The sequence below is a fragment of the Eriocheir sinensis genome, chromosome 35 (assembly GCF_024679095.1).
Source record: "Eriocheir sinensis breed Jianghai 21 chromosome 35, ASM2467909v1, whole genome shotgun sequence".
NCBI classification, from domain to species: domain Eukaryota; kingdom Metazoa; phylum Arthropoda; class Malacostraca; order Decapoda; family Varunidae; genus Eriocheir; species Eriocheir sinensis.
This window is the reverse complement of record NC_066543.1, coordinates 17,749,028-17,774,344: the sequence shown is the minus strand read 5'-3', so window position 1 is coordinate 17,774,344 and position 25,317 is coordinate 17,749,028. Positions and strand designations below refer to the sequence as shown.

Below are 25,317 nucleotides of genomic sequence, written 5' to 3'. Positions count from 1 at the left end.
TTTGTGTCGCTCTTTTTCAAGCTGTTTTCTCGCCCCCTATATGTTTCACCACAAATATAATTTTGTCTTATCGATGAAACGTTATGCTGCCATCCCCGCCTCTGTGGGCGCAACCAAAGGCAGAGCAAGCCGGCATGAAGGCAAAATGTTGAGGTGTGTGGTGTCGCGCGTCCGGCCAGCCGGGCAATGTTACGGGTGGACTTGAAGGAGGGGCGGAGCGAAGCCCAGGCCAAGACTGCTTCACTTCTGTGACGTCATGCCCTCTCCTTCCATTTTTCCTCCAAGGTGTGAACGGGACGGGCTTTTAGAGAGAATTTAGAGTCAGGATTGGTAGGTGCATGGTCTTCAGAACAACACGATACGTAGGTAGCTATAGTTTTAGTCCACTCGGCGATGAATGAAAAATTTCCAACAGCTGATCTTTGTTTGTAGCGTCACATGTCATTGCGTCACGTGGGTTCTGACGTCACGCACCATGACGTCACTGTGGCAACAAAGACACGACCATCGACAGGGAGTGAACTACGTCTCGGCCACCTCCGTGTTTTAACGACTTTGACGCCACCACCGAGGGCCTGCGAGGATGGGAGCCGTGCTAGGAGTGTGCACCGCGGCCCAGGTGAGTGTGGCGGCCCGGGGGTTGCCGGAAGAAGAAGGAAGGCCCGATATATGTGATGGCAGGCGAGTAGGAAGCAGGAAGCCCCAGCAACACGGGTCAGCTGATGGTGGCTCGTCATGCCTGGCTGATATTGACCACTTACTTGACCTCCTCACCTCACCTGTCTTTATTACTGACTACTTTACTGCCCCCCACACCTCTCCATTTGTCCTTGCCTATCCCAGAAGAAACCTCGGTAACGGTGTAGTTTAGCCCCGCCACCTCAAAATATCACATACAACTTAATATGATTAAAGGACGTAAATACATGTCCTTCAACCATAATATAAAGGCGCACATAGTCAGAAACAAACCTGACCTAAGGAAACCAAACAATCATGCCAACATCAGCAAGGAAGGGGAAGAGGGAGGGGGTATTGAGAGTTGTTATTTACCTTGTTGGCCCATCCGTTCTCTGTAGCATGACAAGGAAATATAGCAAAAAAAGTCAACATCACAATTATTAACAGTAGGGGTGATTAATACCTTAGATGTATTGATCTCTGGAACTCTTTGTCTGATGCAGCTGTTAGCTGTGATTCTATCACATCTTTTAAAGAGCATCTCCATGTCCAGTTGGGACAAACTCTTTTTGAATATATTGACTGAAATTTAACTCTACTCTGACATTTTTCCCGGCTGTTTTCTTTCGTGCATATGGCACAAAACTCAGCCACTTCTCATGCACTTGTTGCTATGGACATAACCATATAGTTGAGTGGCTGGCGTGCCAGCAAGTTGTGGGCTACCCTAATATACTATTAGCATATCTCCCTCGAGTTGTATGTCTAACTGGAACATGGTAGCCAACCAGGTGAGTAAATCAGGTGAGATACCTGGCCAGGGATGAGCTTGTTGACAGGTTTTACCAAGCCAAATGTGTCTATTTGTGGTGGGCTGGGGAGGCTCTTGATATGAGTACCTGGAATCCTGGTGTATATTCTTGCTCTTGTTCTTGCTGTACAGGTGATCCGTTGGAGAGTCAGGCCTTAATATCGCCACAACCTGTAAAAATAAAAACAAAACAAGCAGTATCTATTAAAATCTTCCTATTCCCTATTTCTGTGGTCCTGGTTTGGGAAGTAGTTGTCCCTTTTGGTCCTAGCTACAGCCTTCGTAACAGTTTACTCCCTCAGGGCCAACACCCTGAACATCCAAAAGAATATAGCTTTAGTAGAGGGAGCCCGTAGAGGCACAGGCCGGGAAATCTACAGGAGTCCACCCTTTCCAGTGCACACTGCCCAGGCTCTCTCTAGGAATTCATTTACCCCCTCTATTGTTCTTCCGGTCACTGTCTGCAGTGTACTCAGACCTAACAAAAATTCTATCACCCTTTCTAAATTACCCTCTAGCATCCTATTCCATCCTTCTCTTCCTAATTCCTGTGTTATTATTTCTACTATACTCTGCCTATCCCTATCATACCTAGGACACTAGTAGCATATGTTATACGGTCTCGTCGACCCCCCCTTCACACATACGGCATACCTTGCTTCCCCCATTGGCCCACCTATATGTCCTACTGTTCACCTCTAAGGATTTGGTCCTGGCCTTGAAGAACAACACACTCCCCAGGCTACCATCGTAGAAAGCTTCACACTTGGGTTTGGCTTTCAACTAGAGAATTCTTTGCTTCCACCCTCTGGCTCCAGTCTGCCTTGCCCCTCCTGAACTTTGTCATTCACTCTACGCTTCACTTTCTTCTCCTCCCTCCCTAGCATTATCTCAGAGAGAGTGAAGCCCTCCAGCCCACATCTCTTCTCCCAGCGTATGCTAGACTTGTTAGCCTAACTTTGTATATACCTTAAAACTGCTTTACCTATTCTTTCCTTAAAGGTGCTCCAGCCTACTTCCCCTCGCACTGCATCTACCGCTACATACCTATTGGCACCCAGAGCCAGCCTGCCTACTCTGTTCTGTACTACCTCTAGCTTATCTAGCTCTTTAACTGTCCACCTCATGCATTCTAGGCCATACATGAGGCCTGGTACTGTCATGCCCTTCCATATCCCCCTAACTACCTCATACCTGTTAGTTCTACACCTAGTCACACTTCCTAGCCTTCCTACCCACTGGTTTGCCCTAGAAATTCTATTTTGCTTGGTCTTATCAGTCCCATTCTCATTGACTATGATCCCTAGGTACTTGTATGAACTTGTACGGCCTATGCTCATCTCTCCAGCTGCATACAGGAGACATCCTTACCGTTCACTCCCCACTCTTATCCCATAACCCAATGTCCTCAACCTCTCTGCCAGCTCCTCTGTGTACAGCTCGAACAGTAGCGGGGACAGCACACACCCTTGCTTAACCCCTCTACGGCTGTTGATCCACTCTTGTCTCTATATCCCCTAGGTTATATACTGCCTGTGTGTTCTCATACATACTATCTAGTATCCCTACTACCCTCTCACTCACTCCTATCCTAGTCAACAATCGACTCTGATGTTATAACCATTTTTCTTATGATGGCACTGAAATACTACTCTCACAGGTCACAAATAACATTAGTTAACAATCATGAACAAAGTTTAGAAAAAGGATTCCACTATACACCTCATATTCCACCACACAGTTGCATTAGCAACAATCAAACAATTGCTTGGTGGCACTAATGATGTTGGTACTCAGAAATTTGGCTCTGTAATACCTTGCTGTAGTGATGAAGTAGAGAAGTTGTTTGGTTTGAATTCTTACTCATTTTAATGAACCTAATTTTGTTTCAGCTGGCATGTTGCTGTGGGTCAGCAGCGTGCAGCCTGTGCTGTGCTGCCTGTCCGTCATGCAAAAATTCCACGTCCAGTCGCATCATGTATGCCGTCATGATGCTGTTGGGCACCATTGTGGCTTGCATCATGCTCTCTCCAGGACTCCAGTCAGCTTTGGAGAAGGTAAGAACAAGCACAGAAGTACAGTGGCTATGCTACTGTAGATGTGACTAAACCTTTTAGGAGTTTAAGTCTCTCACTGGAGACCTTGTACTGTGTGAATTTGCTTTAGGAACTAGTGAATGAAAAAAAGTTTTCATTATAGTTTTTAGTTATGTGTTCAACAACAAATATGACTACCACTACTACTACTTTTCCATACTCTATTTCTTGTTTTCTTTATTTAAGTACTCTTGTTATTCATCTCTTAGCCTCAACTGAAAATAGATGTTACTGATAATGATTAATGTAGATAATAATGATATTCTTTTTCATGACTCCATAGGTTCCCTTCTGTGAGGGAGAAGGTGCCCAATCCTCGATTACTGATCCTGTTGCTAAGTCAGTCCAGCTGGATTGCTCTGGAGTAGGTATTGTGTGCTTGCTGCTGGGAGTAATTGATGAATTTATTATTATGTGTTCTTTAAGCAATTGGTCATAGGCAACTAAATGCTGATCCTAAAAAATGTGTCCAAATTTAGGAAGAGGAATTTTCAATTTGATCAATAGCTTTCTTTTATGCTATTTTACTTTATGAAGAATGACTTCATACAGCAGCTAGACTTTTCTGCATGTTAATCATGATGGCTTAACTGTGTTGGGCTTACAGACTTTGGAATTTATAATATCTGTACCCTTCTGGTTCTACTTATTGGACTGTGTTTCATAATAACAATTTAATGACAAATACTTATGGTGTTTCAGATTGTTGGCTACTTGGCTGTGTACCGGCTGTGCTTTGCCATGTCATTGTTCTTCTTTGTAATGGCACTGCTCATGGTGGGAGTCAAGACCAGCAAAGACCCTCGAGCTGCCATACAGAATGGGTAAGTAATGCCTGCTCAGAAGAGAGAAATAAACGGAATATGTTTGAAGATAGAATACATCTATATTCATGATAGATGGAATGGAGATGTTTTATCATTTTAAATTGTGGGTACTGTGTCAAAACCATGAAGTCTTCTACAGCTTGCAGAGCCTTTCTCTTGTGACATAGAGAGTGTAGGAGGCATAGCTGGGCATGATAACAGAAAACCTTATTCCCGATAACTGATAATGGAAAACCTTATCGGTGATAACCGATATTTGTTAACTGGAGACACAAATATAGGCGATAACCATTAACCGATACCCGATATAAATCCACAATTGCGATACTTGCTAGCAATAAGTCCGATAGGCGAAAACGATACTATATTGATATTTCAAATAAAAAACGTAGATGAATTCAAATTTTCATTATCTGTATTTTACAAAACTTACAAAACCTGAAAACCACACGTTGACACATACATATGGACGGTAATGCTAGAAACGCCTGAACCGGTGTTGTGTTATTTGGTGTCCCAACCATCAAAAGCAGGCGCTTTTGTTTACAAACACTGTACTGGTCTCTCGTGAACTACGCATGCTCAGACCAGCAAGCGTAGACCTGTACAGTCTCACAAAGCTTTTTAACCGTAATTAAGAGTTGCTGGAAGGCTGAATCAGACATCCAGTACCACTACCACCATCCCCGCTGTTTCTACCTAGAACGACATTCTGTACAAGTTGTAATAATATGTACAGAGTGTCGTTCTTGAAACAGCGAGGATGGTGGTACTGTATGTCTGATTCAGCTTTCCAGCAACTCTTAATGTGTTAAAAAGCTTTGTGAGACTGTACAGGGCTACGCTTACTGGTCTGAACATGCGCAGTTCACGAGAGACCAGTGTTTGTAAACATGGCACTTTTTGACGATGGGACACCAAATAACACAACACCGGGTGCCTTCAATACCATGGCATGCTCACAGACGAATATGGAATATTAAAGTTGAGGCAGTGAATAATAATTTTGTGGGCAAAGTTAAATAATTTTTCTCTGATTTTTGAGTCTAACATAAAAAATAACGTAGTGTTTTAATGTTGATGATCTAAGTATGAAATCTCTTCACCGAAGATATTTCATACCCTGAAGTTTTTTCATACAACACCGGGCACCCGGGCCACGCATGCGCAGTAGGGAGGAGACAGCATTTTTTCTCTGAGAGGCGGAAATAAGTAGCAATTATCGCTAGTTTGGTTACAAAAGTAACGAAGATACCATATCTATTTAAATAAGCAGCGGATGGCCGATAACCCAATTTTGTTATCAGCGAAAAAGTATCTCGATAACTTATTGCAATAACGCCCAGCTAATGTAGGAGGATACTGTTAATGAATCTTTTCCTCCTCCTATACAGCTTTTGGGGCATCAAGTACCTGGTGTTGATTGGAGCCATTATTGGAGCATTCTTCATCCCACACGGAAACTTTGGGCAGGTGTGGATGTACTTTGGCATGATTGGTGGGTTCCTGTTCATTCTCATCCAGCTGGTGCTCATCATTGACTTTGCTCACTCCTGGGCTGAGGCCTGGGTGGACAAGTACGAGGAGACAGAGAGCAAGGGATGGTGAGTTTTTTATCAATTGGTAAAAAAAAAAAAGAGAATGATTAATAATTTTGGAACATTTTATTGATATATAGAGGTATTAGATTCCTGATGTTTGGTATTTGTGTGTGTACTTTACAAAAGGAAGATTACTATGGTGTTTAGATGAAGGAGAATATTAAAAGAGGACAAAATTAAAAAAATATGCTGTGAAACTAGAATATGTGAAGTATTTGGGGTAGATTGCATAGGGAATTAGGAGGTGTGAACTATATGTGGGTAGCAATGGGTGGTAGAGGGAGCTGTCCTTAGATGGTAGGGCAAAAATTGAAAAAAGATTAATATTATAAACTTATGGTGCCAATGAAGGAGCTGAAATGGAAGAGAGTTGTAGAATACGGTATGATTATTGAAGAGAAATGGCAGATATTGAATCGTAGGAGTGAAGTGGAAGAAGTTTCTAAAAATAACTGGGGGTTCATAATAATCTGGGACTACTGCTCTCAAAAACAACTGTTTGCCTCTGGACTCTTGATTGGCTGTGAGACATCTATGCTGCTGTAACTGATGAGATCTAAGCCAATACCATGTTCTAAGGGTACTGCACAAATGCTGCTTGAATTAAGTGTGGTCCAATTCTCTTTTGTGATCATTCTTTCACTGACCCCTTTATTTTTATTTTTTTTTATTTTTTTTCTTTGTTGCTTGTGTGAAGAAAAAAATGTGTGTGCTGACAGTGTATGTTCATGCAGGTACTGTGCCTTGCTGTCCTTCACCTTCTTCAACTATGCATTGGCTATCACCGCTGTAGTGCTTTTCTACGTCTTCTACACCACGGTGAGACATTGTACCATTTTATCTTGCTGCTTTTATGATTGCATGTATTCATAGTATTTCATCCTTATGATTGAGTTTATTCAACGATATGATAATGGAGTTATGCAGTTTTTTTCCTCACAGCAAACCTTTTACTTTGTGTAGCAGGGAAAATGCAATAATGCAGTGGCATGGTGATCTTTTTACTCATTTGTAACTCAGTTGGTATTCTGTTCTAAAGGCCTGGGCTCGATTCTTGAACTCAGTGGTGTACATTTTGAGGTTTTCACTGCGTTATTGCAGTTTTTCAGAAAGATGTTTTTGTTCTCCAACGTTCTCTCCCATATGATAGCCTTTGGGATATTCAGATGCCACATTCATCAGATCAGAGATCAGCAGTTTATAGATACATGATAGATGTTACCCTGAAGGCTACAGTGAGGTTTCCCATTTATGTATCACTTTCTAACCCATCCCTATACTTTTTCTCTACTGGGTAGGTGTCTTTGCATGTGCATCTGCTTTATTTAGTGACTTACATAAGGTACTGTATTCATTAGAAACAATGGATATAGTTTGTACGATACCACCTTCATATTTCATTTGGAATGAATTTACTAAGGTGTTAATGCTGCATGCCCCCAGCCACATGATGTAACACCGGCTCAGGAAGTTCTGGTAAGTCAGACAGAGTGAGGCATCCCCACTGCTTACTAAATACAATGTAGAACTTGTGTATTTTTTCATACCATTTTGATCATTACTGCTAATCATTATTAGAAAAAGTTGTATCATATGAGAAATTTGCATTACTTATGTTCACTGCTAGATGGGAAATCAAATGAAATACTCATCCTTATGTTGCACAATAACAACAACAAAAAAACAAACAAAAAAAAAACAAAAAAAAAGCGAATGCACACATGTACACAGGTACCTTGAAGTATAGCATTCCTGTGTTTCAATTTTTATGTAAGTTTTATCACTGCATATTCTTATAATAGAATTTCACACTAACCACACATTATATAATAGGGTAGTGGACAGGAACAAATTTAACATATATAGTTGGTGGGAACAGATTAAAGTTTTGAAAGAAGCTTAGATAGCTTTAAGGATTGGGAAGGGAGCTGGTAAATCACATTCTCAAGAGCTGCCATGTGTAGGCTCTTTATCCAAATGCTTAGTAATGAAGATATATATATATATATATATATATATATATATATATATATATATATATATATATATATATATATATATTTATATATATATATATATATATATATATATATATATATATATTTCAATGGCACAGCAACTCAAGGGCAACAAAAAGAAGAATTAAAAAAAAAAGCCTGCTAACTGTTGCTCTCATACAGCAATTAGATAGAGTGGCCAAAAGAGAGGTCAATTTTGGATGGAGAGGTGTCTTGATACGCTCTTCTTGAAAGAGGTCAAGTCATAGGCAGGACGAAATACAGGCGAAGGAAGGCTGTTTCAGAGTTTACCAGTGAAGGGGATGAAAGACTGGAGATGCTTGTTAACTCTTGCATAAGGGGTTTGGACAGTATAGGGATGAGCATGAGTAGAAAGTCGTGTGCAGCGGGGCCACGTGAGAGGGGAGGCATGCAGTTAGCAAGTTCAGAAGAGCAGTCAGCATGAAAATATCGATAGAAGATAGAAAGAGATGCAACATGGCGGCGTAATTTAAGAGGTAGAAGACTATCAGTAAGAGGAGAGCTAATGAGATGAAGAGCCTTAGACTCCACTCTGTCCAAGAGAGCAGAGTGAGTGGAGCTCCCCCACACATGAAATGCATACTCCAACGTTTACTAATTCTGTTCACAAATTCCCCTGATGACTGGGATGCATTCATTTTCAGGAGTTATTTTCCATGTGCTGCTGTACAGTGTTACATTTCTAACCTTTACATACTAAGTGATAATGCTTTTGCTTACCTTAGATATGATGAAAATCTCTTATATAAGTTTTTTTTCTAAAGCTTTCAGGTTAGGACAGTTTGCATTGCTAAAATACTTTATGCATAATTAATCTAAAAATCTGCACTATCATCTTTGTGTTTCTTTTCCTTAGTATTAAACTGATACTTTCCTGTTTTCTATTTTTTAGTAATGTTAGGTGATCTGAATATATATATCTATATTTCTCATAAAAAAAGATACAATCTCATGTTTTTGATAATTCACAACTATCTTACTTTTGTTTTCAGACTGAAAGCTGTGGCTTGCATAAGTTCTTTATCTCCTTTAATTTGATCCTCTGTGTCCTTGTGAGCATCCTCAGCATCTTGCCCAAGGTCCAGGACTCCCAGCCCCGCTCTGGCCTTCTTCAGGTAGGTGGCTCCTTCAAAAGTCTGCTTTTTGTGGAAGGGGTTTGAATATCATTTTTAAATTTGAAATTAACATGCATCAAAGTCATGCTATGGCAAATTCATTGTGGTGGAACACTGAATCAGTATATATATCATCTGTGGATGTTGACATCAATAGCCTTGGAATTATCCTGACTGTTGAGTCCTCTATGGCTTCAGTCATAAAATGGTTCTTTTCTGGTTACTACCACATTTTAAAGTGTTTATAAAATGGGGTTCTGTATTATCTATGTATTCTAGTTAGCAGAGAGTTTTGAGAGGATGAGAGGTTTGTTATATCTAAAATACATTACAGCTTGTGAGATTAGTTGTAGGGAAAAGTTTGATCATCAGATTACTTCTCCAAGCTATATTGACAACTTAATGGCAATTAAATGAATGATCATGTCTTGTTGAGAATCTAGTAAGAATGATAATTGTATGTTAATGCAGTTTTTCCCTTGTGTGTGGTGTGTGTGCAGGCCTCAGTGATCACACTGTACACCATGTACCTCACCTGGTCCGCCATGACTAATGCCCCGCAAAAGAACTGCAAGCCTGACTGGGATGCCATCATCGATAATGGAGGAAAGGTCACACCCACTGATGGCCCTGTGGTAAGAGATCACCCATTAATTGAGAAACTTAACACTAATGGAGCCTAAATATTAGTTCCTCAGTTATAACTTTACTAATATTTTTCGTTGATTAATTAATCTCTTTACATTGAATTTTTAATTTGACTTCAATAAATGTTGACAATATTAAAAAGGAAGGTGGCTGTGGTACAGGATAAGGATGCATTAATGTATACTTTATAGGGTGTATCAGTTTCGTATCACCTCCATGGTGCTGTGGTTAGCACACCTAGTGACAAATCCACAGGGGCTTGGGTTCAAATCCCGGCCTGGGCTGAAGAAATAAAATCAGTGTTGATCATGTTTTACCATATTTATTACTGATATTCACAGACACATGAACCAGCCTTTGATGGGGAATCAATTGCCTCACTCATCATTTGGTTCTGCTGTGTGCTGTACTCCTCCATGCGCACAGCCTCCAACTCCCAGGCCTCCAAGCTCACCATGTCCGACAAGGTCCTCCTAAAAGATGACTCCAGTAAGATTCTCAACCATTCATTTGTTTTTTTGCACGTTAGTTAATGAAGACTATGATTTTTGTGTTCCATGGCCTTTGTATGAACACCAGTATTAAAAGGTAAATTGACTTTTCTGATTAAAATATCTGAACCCTTTTAATACGGTGATGCAGACGTTGGCGTCACAGTATGGAAAGGGTTAGGAGGAAATGGACGAGGATTAATCCTCTTCTAAACCTCTTAATCCTCTTCCATTTCCTCTTAAGAGGTTTAGAAGAGGATTAAGAGGAAATGGAAGAGGATTAACCCTTTCCATACGGTGATGCTGACGGCGTCACTGTACTGAAAGGGTTAAGGACTACAGAAAATACAAAAGCTGAGTTATTTTGAATTGGAAAAAAATTCTAGTATAAGTCAAAATATAATTGCAGTTGACAAACCTCTATTGAGTAGTGTTGTAACTGTTTAGTTCTGATATCTAGGATGTTTGATGTACACAAGTGCCTAGATTGATGCATGTATCACAACTCAAATTTGATGGTATAATGGGTATATATATATATATATATATATATATATATATATATATATATATATATATATATATATATATATATATATATATATATATATATATATATATATATATATATATATATATATATATATATATATATATATATACATACATACATACATACATGAGTGGTATTTTGGAGCTTATTTGAAAATGGCCGCATACAAGGTTGAACACATTTGGTGAAAACACTTGGAGAATGCTGCAGTCATTATTGGCATGCTTTCAAAAGTATTTCCAGCCCCTCTCACACAGTCTAAGAAAAGCCACACCGCACAGGGACATACTGAGCTTGCCACATTCATGCATGGATGTTGGGCTTTTCTTTTCTTTCTTTCTTTTTTTTCTTTTTTTTACAGCAAAAGAAACAGCTCAAGGGCAAAAAAAAAAAAGGATATAATAATGAAAAAGGCCTGCTACTCACTACTATAAAAAGCGTTCAGAGGAGTGGCCGAAAGAGAGGTCAATTTTGAGAGGAGAGGTGTCCTGCTAACCTTCTCTTGAAAGAGTTCAAGTCGTAGGCAGGAGGATATACAGATGAAGGAAGACTGTTCCAGAGTTTACCTGCATTAGGGATGAAAGAGTAAAGATGCTGGTTAACTTGTTCGTAAGGGATTTGGATAGTAAAGGGATGAGCTTGAGTAGAAAGTTGTGGGTGGCGAGGCCATAGGAGGGGTCGAGGCATGCAGTTAGCAAGTTCAGAAGAGTAGTCAGCGTGATAGAAAGATAGAAAGAGAGGCAACATGGCAGCGAAATTTAAGAGGTAGAAAGACTATTCAGTAAAAGGAGGGGAGTTGATGAGACGAAGAGCCTTGACTTCACTCTGTCCAAGAGAGCTGTGTGTGAATTTTTTTTTTTTTCATAAAACAGCTTAAAACCATAAAAATGAAGAAATTTAACATCTTTTAGCTTATTGTTGCCTAGAAGTTGGTGTTTTGGGCCATTTCTATCGAGTCAGGAAGCAAAATGGTTGTGTTGATTTCCGTAGACTTCTTGGATTTGAGTGTGCGTATCCGAATAAATCGTTTTCTCTCGACATATTTAGAACAGACTTATATATATTGTTAGAGAGTAACTCATTTTGAGCTTTTTGATAATTCAACTCAACGTACAGTCGCCCACAGTTATGGCTCACGCAATTACAGTTCATAGAGGATTCATAATTGTTGAGTTCATGGTATATTTTTGGCATTATTACGAAGAATATATGCCCGTAAACCATTGCCGTGACTGGCCAGCATCTGACAGAGTGTACCTCGGTCACAACCCACCCTCTTCTCACTCCTGCCAGTTATGGCAATAAATGAAATATATTGGGTGGTCAGTATTCCCTAAGGATCAGTCTACTTGGGCACCACCACAGAAATCTCCCTCAACACACTCCAGTGATGGGAAAAAATAATACATTAAATACGTACGACGTACGTATCTGACGCTCAATTGTATTAAAAAATAATATGTACGTCATATGTATCTGACGCTGTACGGATTAGATTTAAGATCCAAATATGGCTGATTAAATGTTGGAGTTGCATATGTTGTTGGGGCATGCTAGTAAGTAAAACACTAATAATAATGACTATTAAGGCCCCACTGTAGTAAGTCAATAGTGTGTCTACCTGGCTGTTGGAGACACATCCACAACTGACAGGAACAAATATGTTTGTGATATATTGGTGGACTTAAGTAAACAGAAATAAATTTAGCAAAAGCTAAGTGGTCTGCTAACGATTTCCAAAGTTAGGAAAAATACTAATCTGCTGACAAAAAGTTAGTTTTGTTAATTAGTGGTCAGCAGAATAATTGAACCATGCCCCCCACAGGTATCAGTAACAGGTGGGAGCCTTACTTTCAGTCAAACTGGGGTCATGTGATATAATAAGGGGCATTGGCACACTGGGAAGTGATGAGCCTCACACTTGTGTTTTTAACTAAGTCAAGGGCTCTATATGGGGGTATGGCCTTGATCCATCTCATTGGATTCCCATGTGTCTGCCTTTTCTTCCCAGGAAAACAGTCCACACCTGAGGTGATAAGACCACATTCCATTAACCATCTTCTACATCAAACTGTTAAAGTATGATAAAAAGTGATGATTATTTATATAAGTATTTTCATTCTAAAGAACTTTATAGGAGGGTGGCCATGATGGATAAATCCCAGCAGTTTCTTACTTCATGGCATGTTCTTGTGAACTCTTTCTTCTCCTTCTTTTGCATGTTTCCTTCATGTCACATGTGGTTTGTGATTTCTCCCACAGTATTGTAGCAGCACCAAGAGGTGGCAAATGATCACTTGCTTCTTATCAGTAATGGCAACAAGGGAGCAAATCTGCACTGCTGCCTTATATATATTTTGCACTGCTCCTCTGTTTTCCTGTTTTATATATGCCTTTGAGCAAAACAAAAATATTATTATTATTTACACCATCATTAACAATATTATTTCTGTTTTCTGAGACAGAACATTGTTATTGTCATACCAGAAGTTATTTTTTAATTGAGATTTCAAGGTGCAATAGATTTCAGCGTTCTTTGTCCATTATTTCAGGAGAAAGACTTTAAATAAATGCTTAAAAGCCTAGAATGAATGGTTCATAGGTAAAAAAAAAAAAAAAAGGATCGTTAAATTTATCAATGAAAAGCATGGTGACAAGGTTACATCAATTAGACACTCGTTTCATGTCCTGCAGAATTTTGTTCAAGTGTCTGTGATCTGTAGCATCAACAAGACTATGTATTAGGCTGTTGTAGTAGGGAGATTAAATACTGCTGATGGGTGTGTTGTTGCCCCTCACGCAGCCCGCCGAAGTTCTGGAGACATTCCTCTGGTGACCAGTGAGGTGGGACAAGGTAAACCTCAGGCTGGCCCTTCTCTGCCTGCATGTGTGTGTGTGTGCATGCATGCATTCATGTATGTGTGAATATGTGTGTGTGTGTATATTTATCTTGTTGTATTTACCTGGTTGTTGCTTTACAGGGCCTGGGCTTACGCTCGTGTGGTCCCGTCTCCGTATCTGTATTTGTCCAACTTTTCCTTAAAGTTCTGCACAATCTTCACCGATACTACATCCTCACTTAGTCTGTTCCAAACCTCTATATTTCTTTGCGGGAAGCTATATTTCTTTATGTCTCAAGCATCTTTCTTTCCTCAATTTTTTACTGTTTCCTCTTGTGCTCCTGGTGTTTATTCCTTCTTTTAGTAGTAACTCCTCATTATCTACATCTTCCATTTTGCTCAATAATTTGTAAATTAGTATTAGGTCTCCCCCTTCTCTTCTTAGTTCCAGTGTTGGTAGGTCCATCTCCTTTAATCTTTTGTCATATGTCAATCCCTTCAGTTCTGGAACCATTTTTGTTGCCATCCTTTGTATTCTTTCTAATTTTTTTTTTGTGTTTCTTCTTATGGGGAGACCACACTGCCTCCGCATATTCCAATTTTGGTCTAATCATAGTGGTTATTAATTTTTCATCATATCCTTATCCATGTTGTGGAATGCTAGTCCTATATTTCTCACCATTTTATACGTATCACCAAATATCCTATTTACATGACTCAGGCTGTAGATTAACTTGTATTGTCACTCCCAGATCTCTCTCTTCTTGAACTTTCTTTAATATTTCTCCATCTCCCATTCTTTATGTCCCTTATGGTCTCCCTTCACTCTTTCCCATTTCCATAACATGATATTTCTTCACATTGAATTCCATCTCCCATTTAATACTCCATTTCCAAATCTTGTACAGGTCATTTTGCAGAATTTCTCAGTCTTTACTGTTTCTAATATGTCTTAGCAGTTTTGCATCGTCTGCAAACAGGCTCATATAACTGTTTACTCCCTCCGGCATATTGTTTACATATACTAGGAAGAGTACAGGTGCCAATAGCGATCCTTGAGGCACTCCACTCTACAATTCTCCATTCCGATTTTGTGTCCTTTACCACTGTTCTCATCTTTCTTCCCCTTAAGTAGCTTTCCACCCAGTTCTTCATTTTCCCTTTCAAACCTCCTTTATTCTCCAGTTTCCATAGTAATCTTGTATGTGGAACTTTGTCGTATGCCTTCTTCAGGTCCAAGTAAATGCAATCAGCCCATCCGTCCCTCTCCTGTATTTTGTCTCACTTTTGAGTAAAAGCTCAGTAAGTTTGTTACACATGAGCGCCCTTTTCTGAAGCCATATTGTTTACTTGTCATTATATTATGCTCTTCTAGAAATCTCGTCCATTGTTTCTTTATCACTTTCTCACATATTTTACATACCACACTGGTCAATGATACAGGTCTGTAGTTCAGGGGTTCTTCCTTTTTTCCGGTTTTGAATATAGGGACCACTTCAGCTCTCGGCCACTCCTTTGGTACTTTACCAGTTGTTAATGAGCATTTAATGATATCATATACCAGTCCAGCCAGCTGATCTCTGCATTCTTTCAATATATAACCTGAGACTCCATCCAGTGTGTGTGTGTGTGAGAGAGAGAGAGAGAGAGAGAGAGAGAGAGAGAATCCTGGGTTTGTAGTTATGTAAATGTTAATCTGCTATACTCATTAATCACATTCATAATCCTTTATTTTGCTTGAAACCCCTAACCTGAATAGTGTTGATTTGGAAATTGGTTGAATAATTTATTTCATTGATATCTTCTACCACATTCATATGAAGCATGAAGGAACTAATCAATTTACTTTTGATTTTGCTGGTAATATGCTTAGAAGGTCTTTCATTGTATCACCTCAGGGTAGATTATGATTAAATATCACTGAAAAAAATCTTTTGACTTTTTTAATATATCTCTGTAGTTTCTAAAACAAAAGTAGTTACAGAGCCTGTTAATGCTAGATATCGGTCATTGTATTCAGTGGTTTCTCTTAAAGCCAAGTATTTCAGTAGATGGCTTAATTTGACTTCACATGAATTTTCCTCTTGTTCGATTATTCTGGTAGCCAGTCATGCCAGCTGTTGCAACAGTCATTAAACTGAAAAAGTAAAAATAAATGTCATTGTAACATCAGTAAAATGCCTACTTCACAGAGGTTGAGGGATGATCATGCTAAAAATAAGCAGCATCACAGTCTAAAAGTGTCATTTATGCATAATAAGTCATTACTTTTTTACATGCAAGAGAAATTATTTGCACACAAGTATCTCAAAATTTAGTTTCAACAAATATCATTCAGAGTACACTGCTTAAATCTTCTCTGCACCTAATTTTACTTATTAATACACTATTCTACCCATCCCTTATTTGCTGAGGGATATGATGAAAGTTGATGATGTTAAATCAGTGTAGCATCCCACCTATAAGTGTCTTCAAGATGATCATGAAAGTCAGCATGTTGATGTAGAATGTTGCATGATATCTTACACTCAGCATGGAGTTGTTCGTATGATTTAACAAAATAAGGTGAGGAGACATTTAGGGAAAAATTAAAAGTGTATTAGGAAGATTTAGTTGACTGAAGGATTGGAAAAGTAATGAGAAGACTTGAGAAAACAATGAGAGTGTATATCAGGAATTGTGATTGGGACTTATCTGTCATGGCCACCCTACATGTGATTTTTTTTTCAACGGGAATATTCTCTTGAGGCTGGAAGCCACTGAATACTTAACCTCTGATCTTCCTTGAATTCAATACTCCCTTCTGATTACTTCTACTCTCCTCCTTGTGGGAGCAGTGTCTAGTGGACTTTTTTTTCTTCCTAGAGTTGCCGCATTGAAACTATACAGTGATGGAAAATACCCTTGGGCTGACGGCAGATTGAAACAGCATTCTGATCACACCATTGACTGACCACGGGAATTGTAAAACTGGCAAAACTGCAGTGGCATCTGATGGAAATTAATCTCATCATGCAAGTGCCAACTTAATCAGATTTTTTGCTGATGTTTTTATTGCAAGCAAGAGTGAGCCAAGTCATCGAGAGGCAGATGTACCAATTCAGCAGCTATGTTATTTTCACTCGCAGCCAATCAAGCCATTTTTTTTTTTTTTTTTTTTTTTTTTGCGTGCTGCCTATTGTTTCTTTTCTTCCCTGGATCCTGATGGGGTGTGATGTTCTTCTCATCTGATTCATGTCCTGATGGCCCGTTCGTTCTGCCGCGAGCTTTGTGGCTAGCGTTTTGTCATCTTGCATTCTTGCATTGGCTCATGCTGCATCCCTAGAATCTAGAGTCCGGGTTGATAGGTGGTCTTCTGGACAGCATGGGGCAGGTGGGGTTGTTTTAACTGAAACCGGCAAAAAGCAAATCAGCTGGGGCATTGAAGCGGGAACTCGAACTGACGAACTCCTGAACGTCTCTTTGGCGAATTGACTCAGCCACCGGACTCTGTTACCTAGTTTGACTCGGCTAAAAAGTGTCTCCTATGATTTACCCTCAGCCAGTCACAGGCAAGGAGGGACAGTCACCAAAGGGCTGAAGTGGCCAATCAGAGGCTATGGTGCTCTGGCCCTCGGCCAATCAGGAACCAGATGGAACTCAGTCTTCCATCCTCTGCACTCTTAGTGTTGTCACTCCTCATATTATGGTTTCTTTTACTTTTTTAACCCATCCGCTGCGATTGACACGGATTTGGCTTTCACTGGCAGCCTGGTAACACATAGTCCCAGGTCTTTCTCTGCCTCTGTGGTGGATAGTGGAGTGTTTCCCATGTGGTATTGGTGTGCTGGATATCCCCTCCCAAGGTGCAGGACTTTACATTTTTCTTCATTGAATTGTAGCAGCCACTTTTGTTCCACTCCTGTAGCTTGGTGAGGTCTTCTGGTAGGAAATCCAGTCAAGGGTTAATGTCTGTTTCTGTTTTTTGTTTGATTGGCTCGTATCATTGGTTCACAATGACTCATTATTTTGTGGGAAATTTGATTCATTTTAAATAAAAAGATATCAAGCGGATTTAATAATGTGTCACAAATTCAGGGTCATATAAATAATAATAAATAGGTTCAGGTTAAACTGATGTCCTACTGAACCACAATAACCATAGTATGACTTGGCTGACATACATCATTGTAAAAGTGCTCAAGCCTTAAAAGAAAAAGAAGATAATTTAGGTAGTTCCAGGTAGAACTTTTTGCCATAGATGTAAGTAGAGAGGTGGCTAATTGCATCAGAGTTTTCCTCTGCCCACACGAAGGACAGCCGTGCCTTACCATGATTTCTTTTGAGGTGCAGGTGCTTCTGGGGACCCGGAGGCTGGTGATGGCCACCACGTTTGGGACAACGAGGAAGACAGTGTGGCCTACTCATGGTCCTTCTTCCACATCATGTTTGGACTCGCCACACTCTATGTCATGATGACCCTCACCAACTGGTTCACCCCTAACTCTGATCTCACCACCCTCTCCAGCAACGTGGCTGCAGTGTGGGTCAAGGTGCGTAGCTACTCCAACCCTGTCTTTGTTGCAGCAGGGCATACTTAATCAATTGAGCTGCAATGCTTCCATTTATAAAATAGAACATAATTTAGAGCATCTATCAGACTGGTGTGTTGTGTATAACTAACTCATCCTGATAAATAATTTAGATCCCATATGATGAGATGGTAAGAGATTTTTTTTCATGTTGTGTATTTCAGTAAGCTTTAGATTTTGTGTACAGTATCTTGACAACAACCAACCCATAAATGAAAAGGAGGTAGAAATAAACTATTTGCATGATGATGTGTGTCTACAGATCGTCTCTAGCTGGATCTGCTTGGCCCTTTATTGCTGGACGCTGGTGGCCCCAATCATCCTCAGCAACCGTACCTTCGACTAAGCTTTGAATAAGCTCACGCCATTACGAATCCCATCTGCAAGCAGTGGGTGGGAAGCAGCATTGCCCTGCAGGATAAAATAGCTTTGACCTACAAGTAACCATGGTTTTAGTTGATTATTTACCTCTATGGGCATAGTATGACCCTTGCATTGTATGCAGTTGTCACATGTTCCTGTTGGACATTATTTTCATAGTATTCTCCATGCTATACCTTAGGTCCAGCCAATCTCAAGTGGAACTCACATTACATCAATGTAATTTTATTACCCATTGAAGAAATGAAGCTTCCCTGATGTATTGGCACAGGATACTTTGTAGGTCTCAATATTATATATAAGTGATGTAGATGTTGTATTTTGCAAATACCCATTCATCCTAGTCATACACTGAGGTTCATAAATTCATGTAAGGAAGGTGAAATCAGCAGTAATTAAGAAATATTGTTTTTAGAATTTTGTAATTTGTGAATGTAACTTGTGAATCATTTTATTGGTGTGCTTACAGTGGTTTAAAAGAGAACTGGAGTTTCACAGCCTGTGTTACACATCTATATGTAGCTTAATGCTGGGAGTCTTTCATGTCCGCACCAATTATTTGCAAACTGTGCCCCATTTATCCCAATCACAGTGAGGGTTTAGTGGCAGCCCAATCCCCTCTAATATAAAATTCCCATAGTTAGAAATATTATGGTAATGGTCAGTTTAACTCATACAGAGGTGTGTGGATTTGTGAAGTGTGCATCATGCATAACTGAAATGGTCACATAAGGGCAAGCTTGGGTTTCAAAATGTGTGTTCATTTGCTTTCAGCTATTGTAGTTGAAGCACATCATGAATTATAAGATGTTTCCTGTTAATGGTAAATTGATTACATTAAATTAGTCTTGCATACAATGTGTTGAAATCTTAAGACACTGGAAGGGTTAATATTTTCTTTTACTGCTTTAGTTAGAATCACTTTGATCAGCCAGTTGAACTACATTATGATTATTTTTTACGTTAGAATTTAGTTACTCTAACCATGCTGAGAGTAAGACGGAGTGTACTGTGTACGTGTGTGTGTGCATATATGTGAGATTCATAAGTTTTGCATTGCATGTGTTGATCCATACACCTTTTTTATGAAATTGTCTTTACAATATAATCACGTTATATTTGTAGCCTTTCTCAAGTTTTAGGTTTGTTGTAGCGTTACCTGATACATGGTTATTGTTTGCATTTTATTTTAAAAAATAGAATTCTTTGAATAGCAACTATATGATGTAATTGTTTAATTCATGTAAACAAGATCATGGTTTCTATTTAGAGTATTATTTCAGATCCGTATAATCTTAGAGATGAGAAAATACGTGGATGTCATTACCATGGGGAAGATAGGTTAACTAACACTTTTGTGGTACTAATGTTGCGTGCTCAGTGCCCAATACTTCCCAATACAATTTTTTGTTCCTTCCCATGAGGGTTGTTGCTGTCAGGTGATGATGCCAAGTGAGGCTGGTAAGTGGTTTTCATTATAAGATCAATCAAATACTTCACTCTTTAAAGGTTGTTAAATGTTATTCAATCATGTAGTTATGATGGTGATAAATTATTGTTAAGTCATGGATAGCTTTATTAATGTGATATATTTTAAGTTTCTTCTTAATTGGTATCATTTAAAATCATGGAAAAAAAGAATTTTACAAGTATCATTTATATCCTCCTGTACTTATTATTATTATGGTAGTAATATATTTTTTCTTGCAGCATGAATATTAGTTTGGACACTGTAGATAGCTTACTAGACAGATTTTATAATTGAACATGTTAAAATTAATGAAGATGATGATTGGCAATACAGGTAACTCGATTTATGCGAGTTTGGTTTACGCGTTTTTTAAATAACGCGGGGTCCAAAATCCAAATAAATGTTTAATTCAGGCTTTTTTTTTCACTTAATACGCGCTATTTTGTGGAGTGGCCACCAGATGTCTCACGCAACTGGACTCGCACGGCCACACAGTACCTACGCTGCCACGCTACTCAACAAAAGGGGTGGGCAGGTACCGGTACCAGCAATACGGTACGGTACTGGTACCAGACTGCTCGGTACCGGTACCAATACTAGCCAATACTTCCTCACACGAGAGAGGCTGAGAATGAGTGCCCGATTGGATATCTCGGTTCTGGTGACACGCGGCATGCAGCTGTTTGTTGTGTGGGTGTGGTTGTGTGGTTTGTAAATAATGCAAATGGCGGCCGGGCTGGGATTGCGTGAAATAACTCCTCGTACAAGACTCATGATGTACAGTTTCTGATATCATATTCACCCCATTATTCTCACTAATATTAATAATTAATAATGAACACATGGACATTTTTTTCCAATATGATTTTTTATGTAGCTTGTACTGCTCCATAGTCATACAATCTTAAGCCACCTGTGACATCAAGATCAAGATCATACAAATGGCGCCCGACGGAAAACCGGGACAACAGCAAGGCATGGACGATCTTCCACCGTCACCACCGATTTAGTCTTTGTATAGTAGTTATTAGATCGCCCTGTATTCTATGGTAACATATTATAGGAGAGCTACGGACTATGAAGGATTATAAGCAATAATAAAGGTAAGTTTGCCGTTGTTATTGGATAAGACGAAAAACAGGCCCTTAAAAACATCCCTTGATGGGTATTGAGGTCAAAGGGCCCCCATCTTGTGGATGAAATTCAATGGAAGGTGAGAAGAGGTGGGATGTCTAGCGGTCATCTTTTCAAAGCTTACACTGACCAATAATTAGTCAAGAGAGCATGGTTGAGTATTGTTTGAAAGAAAACGACATGCTTACCCTACGTCAGCATAAAAAAAAATTTCATCGGCGCACTAAGTCAAAAAATGCCTTGTCGACTGTTGTTGACACCCGCGGTTTGAGCCCAGGCACCAGCTGTCGACTATTGTCGACACCCGCGCTTTAAGGGTTAATGTATACATATACTTTACAGTTACTATGAAGCTTTTATAGAAGAGGGAGGACCTCTTTTGCATGTGTTCCATTCAGCTCATAACGGTAAGCATTCCCCTGCCACAGAAAATAACTACATGTAAGATATTCCTATATAGATAGATATGTACTTTTTATAATTAATGGAATGTGCAAATGATAAGTATATTATACATACATCTCTCTCTCACTTGATCAGTACCGCAATGACCTCTTCGGTTGTGCTCTTTCTTAGTTGCAGTTTAAAGTAGTCATCTACCATTTTGTGGGTTGATATCTACCATATTTTGCTTGGAGGTTGGCAAAAGGTAGAAATTTGGTTCTAAGATTTTTTTTAGTTTAATGGAAAAAAAAAAACTTGCCAGATACAGCTTGAAGAATTTAGGTTTCAGAACATTTTACTTGCTATCAATCACAAGTATTGTCACAGTTTGAATTGTCATGTCTGAATGTTCATAACCTATGTGTATCAGCACTACTTTAATTACTACAATAATGTTACAGGGAAATGTTCCAAAGAAGCTGAGTAAAGCCGTTAAGTGAATTGGTGAAATGCATTAAGGATATGATGATACTTATTACATGAATGATAATGAAAGATGGAAGTTCAAGGAAAGCAGTTTATTGAGCAAAGATAATTTACTTAATTTCAGTGTTTATATATTCTTGTATCTTTATAATTGAAGTTTGAAAGTATTAGGATTGCTGTAATAGTTATTCATTCATGTGCTGCTAAGAATAAATAAATAATTTTTTTTTTTTTTTTTTATATTTTCTAAGATATTTTTATCAATTGATGTACATTGTTGATCAACATTTTTGGTGTCTTAAGTCTGATCTGATTCTTTCTTCATTCTTTCACATTGTTTTGCAGGATGCCATATATTATTATATTATATTAGGTATTAACAAATGAATGAATAATGAATGAACAAAAAAAGAAAAAAAAAAAAGAAGCAAGCAAAAAAAAAAAAAGATTAAAAAAGAAAAATTGATGGAAGGCACATTAGGAATTATACAGCAGAAAGGAGAGTGTGGTGGAGAGATGATGTTACTAAATGGATGGAAGTATGGGGAGGGAGGGAAGGTGTGGGGGGGTTGGTGTTGAGGGGGGGGGAGGGAGAGGGGGGAGCTATAGAGGTTTGAGTCTCTGATACTAAGTAAAGCCTTTATATGGGAGTCAGATGGACAGCTAAAGGAGATTGTCATTGGTTTTATTGGTACGCATTTGGTTTTGTCAAAAAAGTTGGTAGGATATTTTGTGTCTTTTTATTTAATGATGTTGCTGCATGTGTCAAAATTAGTGTGAAAACAAGTGATTATTTGAGATAAAAGTGGCTTAGATTAAGAGTTATTAAGATGGTGTTATTATATTCATATTATATGGATGGTATTGTGTTATTAATTAAGGCACAGTTAGATGAAGAAGAGTAAGTAAAAAAGGAAGGCTAAAAAGGGGAAGCTGGGGAAGGAAGTGATGTTTTATTTCAATCTTTGTATGATGATGCACGGTGAGAATGCAGACAAAAATTGTTGACAATAAAGTTGTTCAGTGTTTTTGTAAACAAGGTAAAAAGAAAAGAAAATCAAAAGCTAGAAGTAGAATTGTGGATTTTGTATGCCCATAGAGGGTGGATTGGCATGGTGGTTTTGTATGCCCATAAAGAAATGGAAGAAATGGAAAAATGCAATGAATGGTGAAGAAATTGAAAATTATGTAAGCATGGTGGTACAAAAGGAGACAAAGTTATGTGTGTGCAAGGAGAAAAAAAGGTGAGAGACAAGAGACATTACAATGAATGAGGGAAGAGGAAATACGGAGGTAAGATGAAAGTTGAGATGTAGAATGAATGTAGTATGATGAAGGGAGTAAGGTGTGTGATGAAAAGTATGAAAATGGTGTATGAAATATGGTGGGGTTAAATGGAATGAGTGTGTATGAGTGTTTGGGTGTGATGGATGGAATGAATGATGAATGAATGTGAGAGGGTGGAAAAAATGGATGTGAAGTGTGGAAGTGAGGAAGTGGTGTGGAGAGTGGAGAGGAAGATGGAGAGGAAGCAGGGTATGATGAGAGAGGAACAGAGGAGAAGAAGGACAGAAACCTCAGTGGAGATATGATAGGGGGTGAAATGATGTGATGAGAGGGGGAAAGATCTACTAGATGATTTTAAGAGGGTGAGGGAGGGTCTTGGATTAGGGAGCCTTTGTGGAGGGGGTTTTATTAAGCTGGAACATACTGGTGGTCTCTTCATCATTAACCAAACTTCCCTACCCCTGTTTTGAACAGTTGACCAGAGTCTGCCATCCCAGACCCACACACTCCTCATGCGAAGTCTTTGCCTGACTCCTTGAGGCTACCATCTTCACTCTGGACAAGGTCTACTCGGACATCATTGTCATATTACCCAATGATTCATCATACATGATATATTGTTCTTTCACAAAAGCTAACATATAATGTTTATTCATATATATGTTCTTCATCATAAGATTATAGGGGTTATTCAGTGATAATATTTTTCTAAAATTAACCTCTAAAATTTCTAAATTCCAACCTCTGTTTTACAACACTGTTAAATCTAACACATTTTATAACCTATTTGATAACATACTGTATATGTATTATGTATATAGTTATATTGAGGTACTCCAGTCTGATAGCCCAGAACGGGCTTAGCTTTCCCTGAGTCTTATACAGAGTCTGAGAGCAGTGCTGATAATTAACTTCGTAGTTAGAGACATAGGGGAATTTTGCAAAAAGGATAGATTATGCGAGGTTAAAAGCGGAAAACATTGGAACCAAAAGGGATTGCCAATTGCCTAATAGCCACCAACCAACATTTGCCAGCCAGCACATTATAACGCGCAGTCGCATTTGCACCAAACTTACCACATTCACCTTTAATTTTTCTTGCAGCAATGCATTATTTTTCCAAATTTCTTTATTATATTTTGAACTTAAGCATATCATTTGTCCACACTTAATGAATATCGGGTCCATGGTAAATGATTCATTTGAATAACTACCTTTACACATTTGTGCCTCCCTCTTCTTGTTTACATTATCCACTTGGGCCTTGAACAGGCCCTTTATCAGTGTTAGTCTAGTAGTCCACTCACAGAGAGTTAATGGATTCTTCTGTTTTATTGTATGTGCTTGTGTTAGCTAAAAATATGTGTTTGTGGATGGAAAACTTTAGTGTTTTGTGATTTCAGTGGTGATGAAGGATTTCCCTATGGAATGAAGAATTCATCATGTGTGGAAGAGACTTAATTATAATTTGGAGCTCATGCTCATTAATTTTAAAACAATTGCCGTTTTTTTAAAAAACAAAGTTTAGAGTTGATAGGAATTATAATGAAGAAGATTTAGAAATTAAAAAAATAAGAAGAAATTTAAAAGTCTAGGACAAAAAGAAAACATGACTTACAAAAAATTTCCTAATCACCTTAGTTTTCAGCCCACAACTTACCAGGAAAAGAGCACACCCATCACATTGGGTTCCAGCCCATTTCTCTTAAAAAAATGTCCACCTAATGGCTTCAATGGGCATAGGATTGAGAGGGATCCAGTTAAAATATCAAGGGAACCCATTTCAGCACAAAAGTTTCCTCTCAAAATGTTGGTTATGATCTCCCCTCATTTGTATTGGAGGAATATGCAATATTGCTTGTATATAATGATAGGCAATAAAGTAGCCAGTTCCTAATACT

General features: G+C 38.7%; 1 protein-coding gene across 6 annotated transcripts; it reads left to right on the top strand.

Annotated features, from left to right (window-relative positions):
- Nucleotides 1-454: 454 nt before the first annotated feature.
- Nucleotides 455-20,538, top strand: LOC127007528 (serine incorporator 1-like). Of its 6 annotated transcripts, XM_050878668.1 has the most exons (13): nt 455-619; nt 3,385-3,549; nt 3,872-3,952; nt 4,291-4,412; nt 5,810-6,019; nt 6,751-6,835; nt 7,460-7,492; nt 9,048-9,170; nt 9,671-9,805; nt 10,160-10,307; nt 13,666-13,716; nt 18,035-18,234; nt 18,536-20,538. In XM_050878668.1, the coding sequence occupies exons 1-13, from the start codon at nt 584-586 to the stop codon at nt 18,617-18,619; spliced, it is 1,473 nt and encodes a 490-aa protein (XP_050734625.1). In that variant the 5' UTR covers nt 455-583; the 3' UTR covers nt 18,620-20,538. The 6 variants fall into 6 exon arrangements, with proteins under 6 accessions (XP_050734625.1, XP_050734626.1, XP_050734629.1 ...); XM_050878669.1 differs by lacking the exon at nt 7,460-7,492; XM_050878672.1 differs by lacking the exon at nt 13,666-13,716.
- Nucleotides 20,539-25,317: the final 4,779 nt, after the last annotated feature.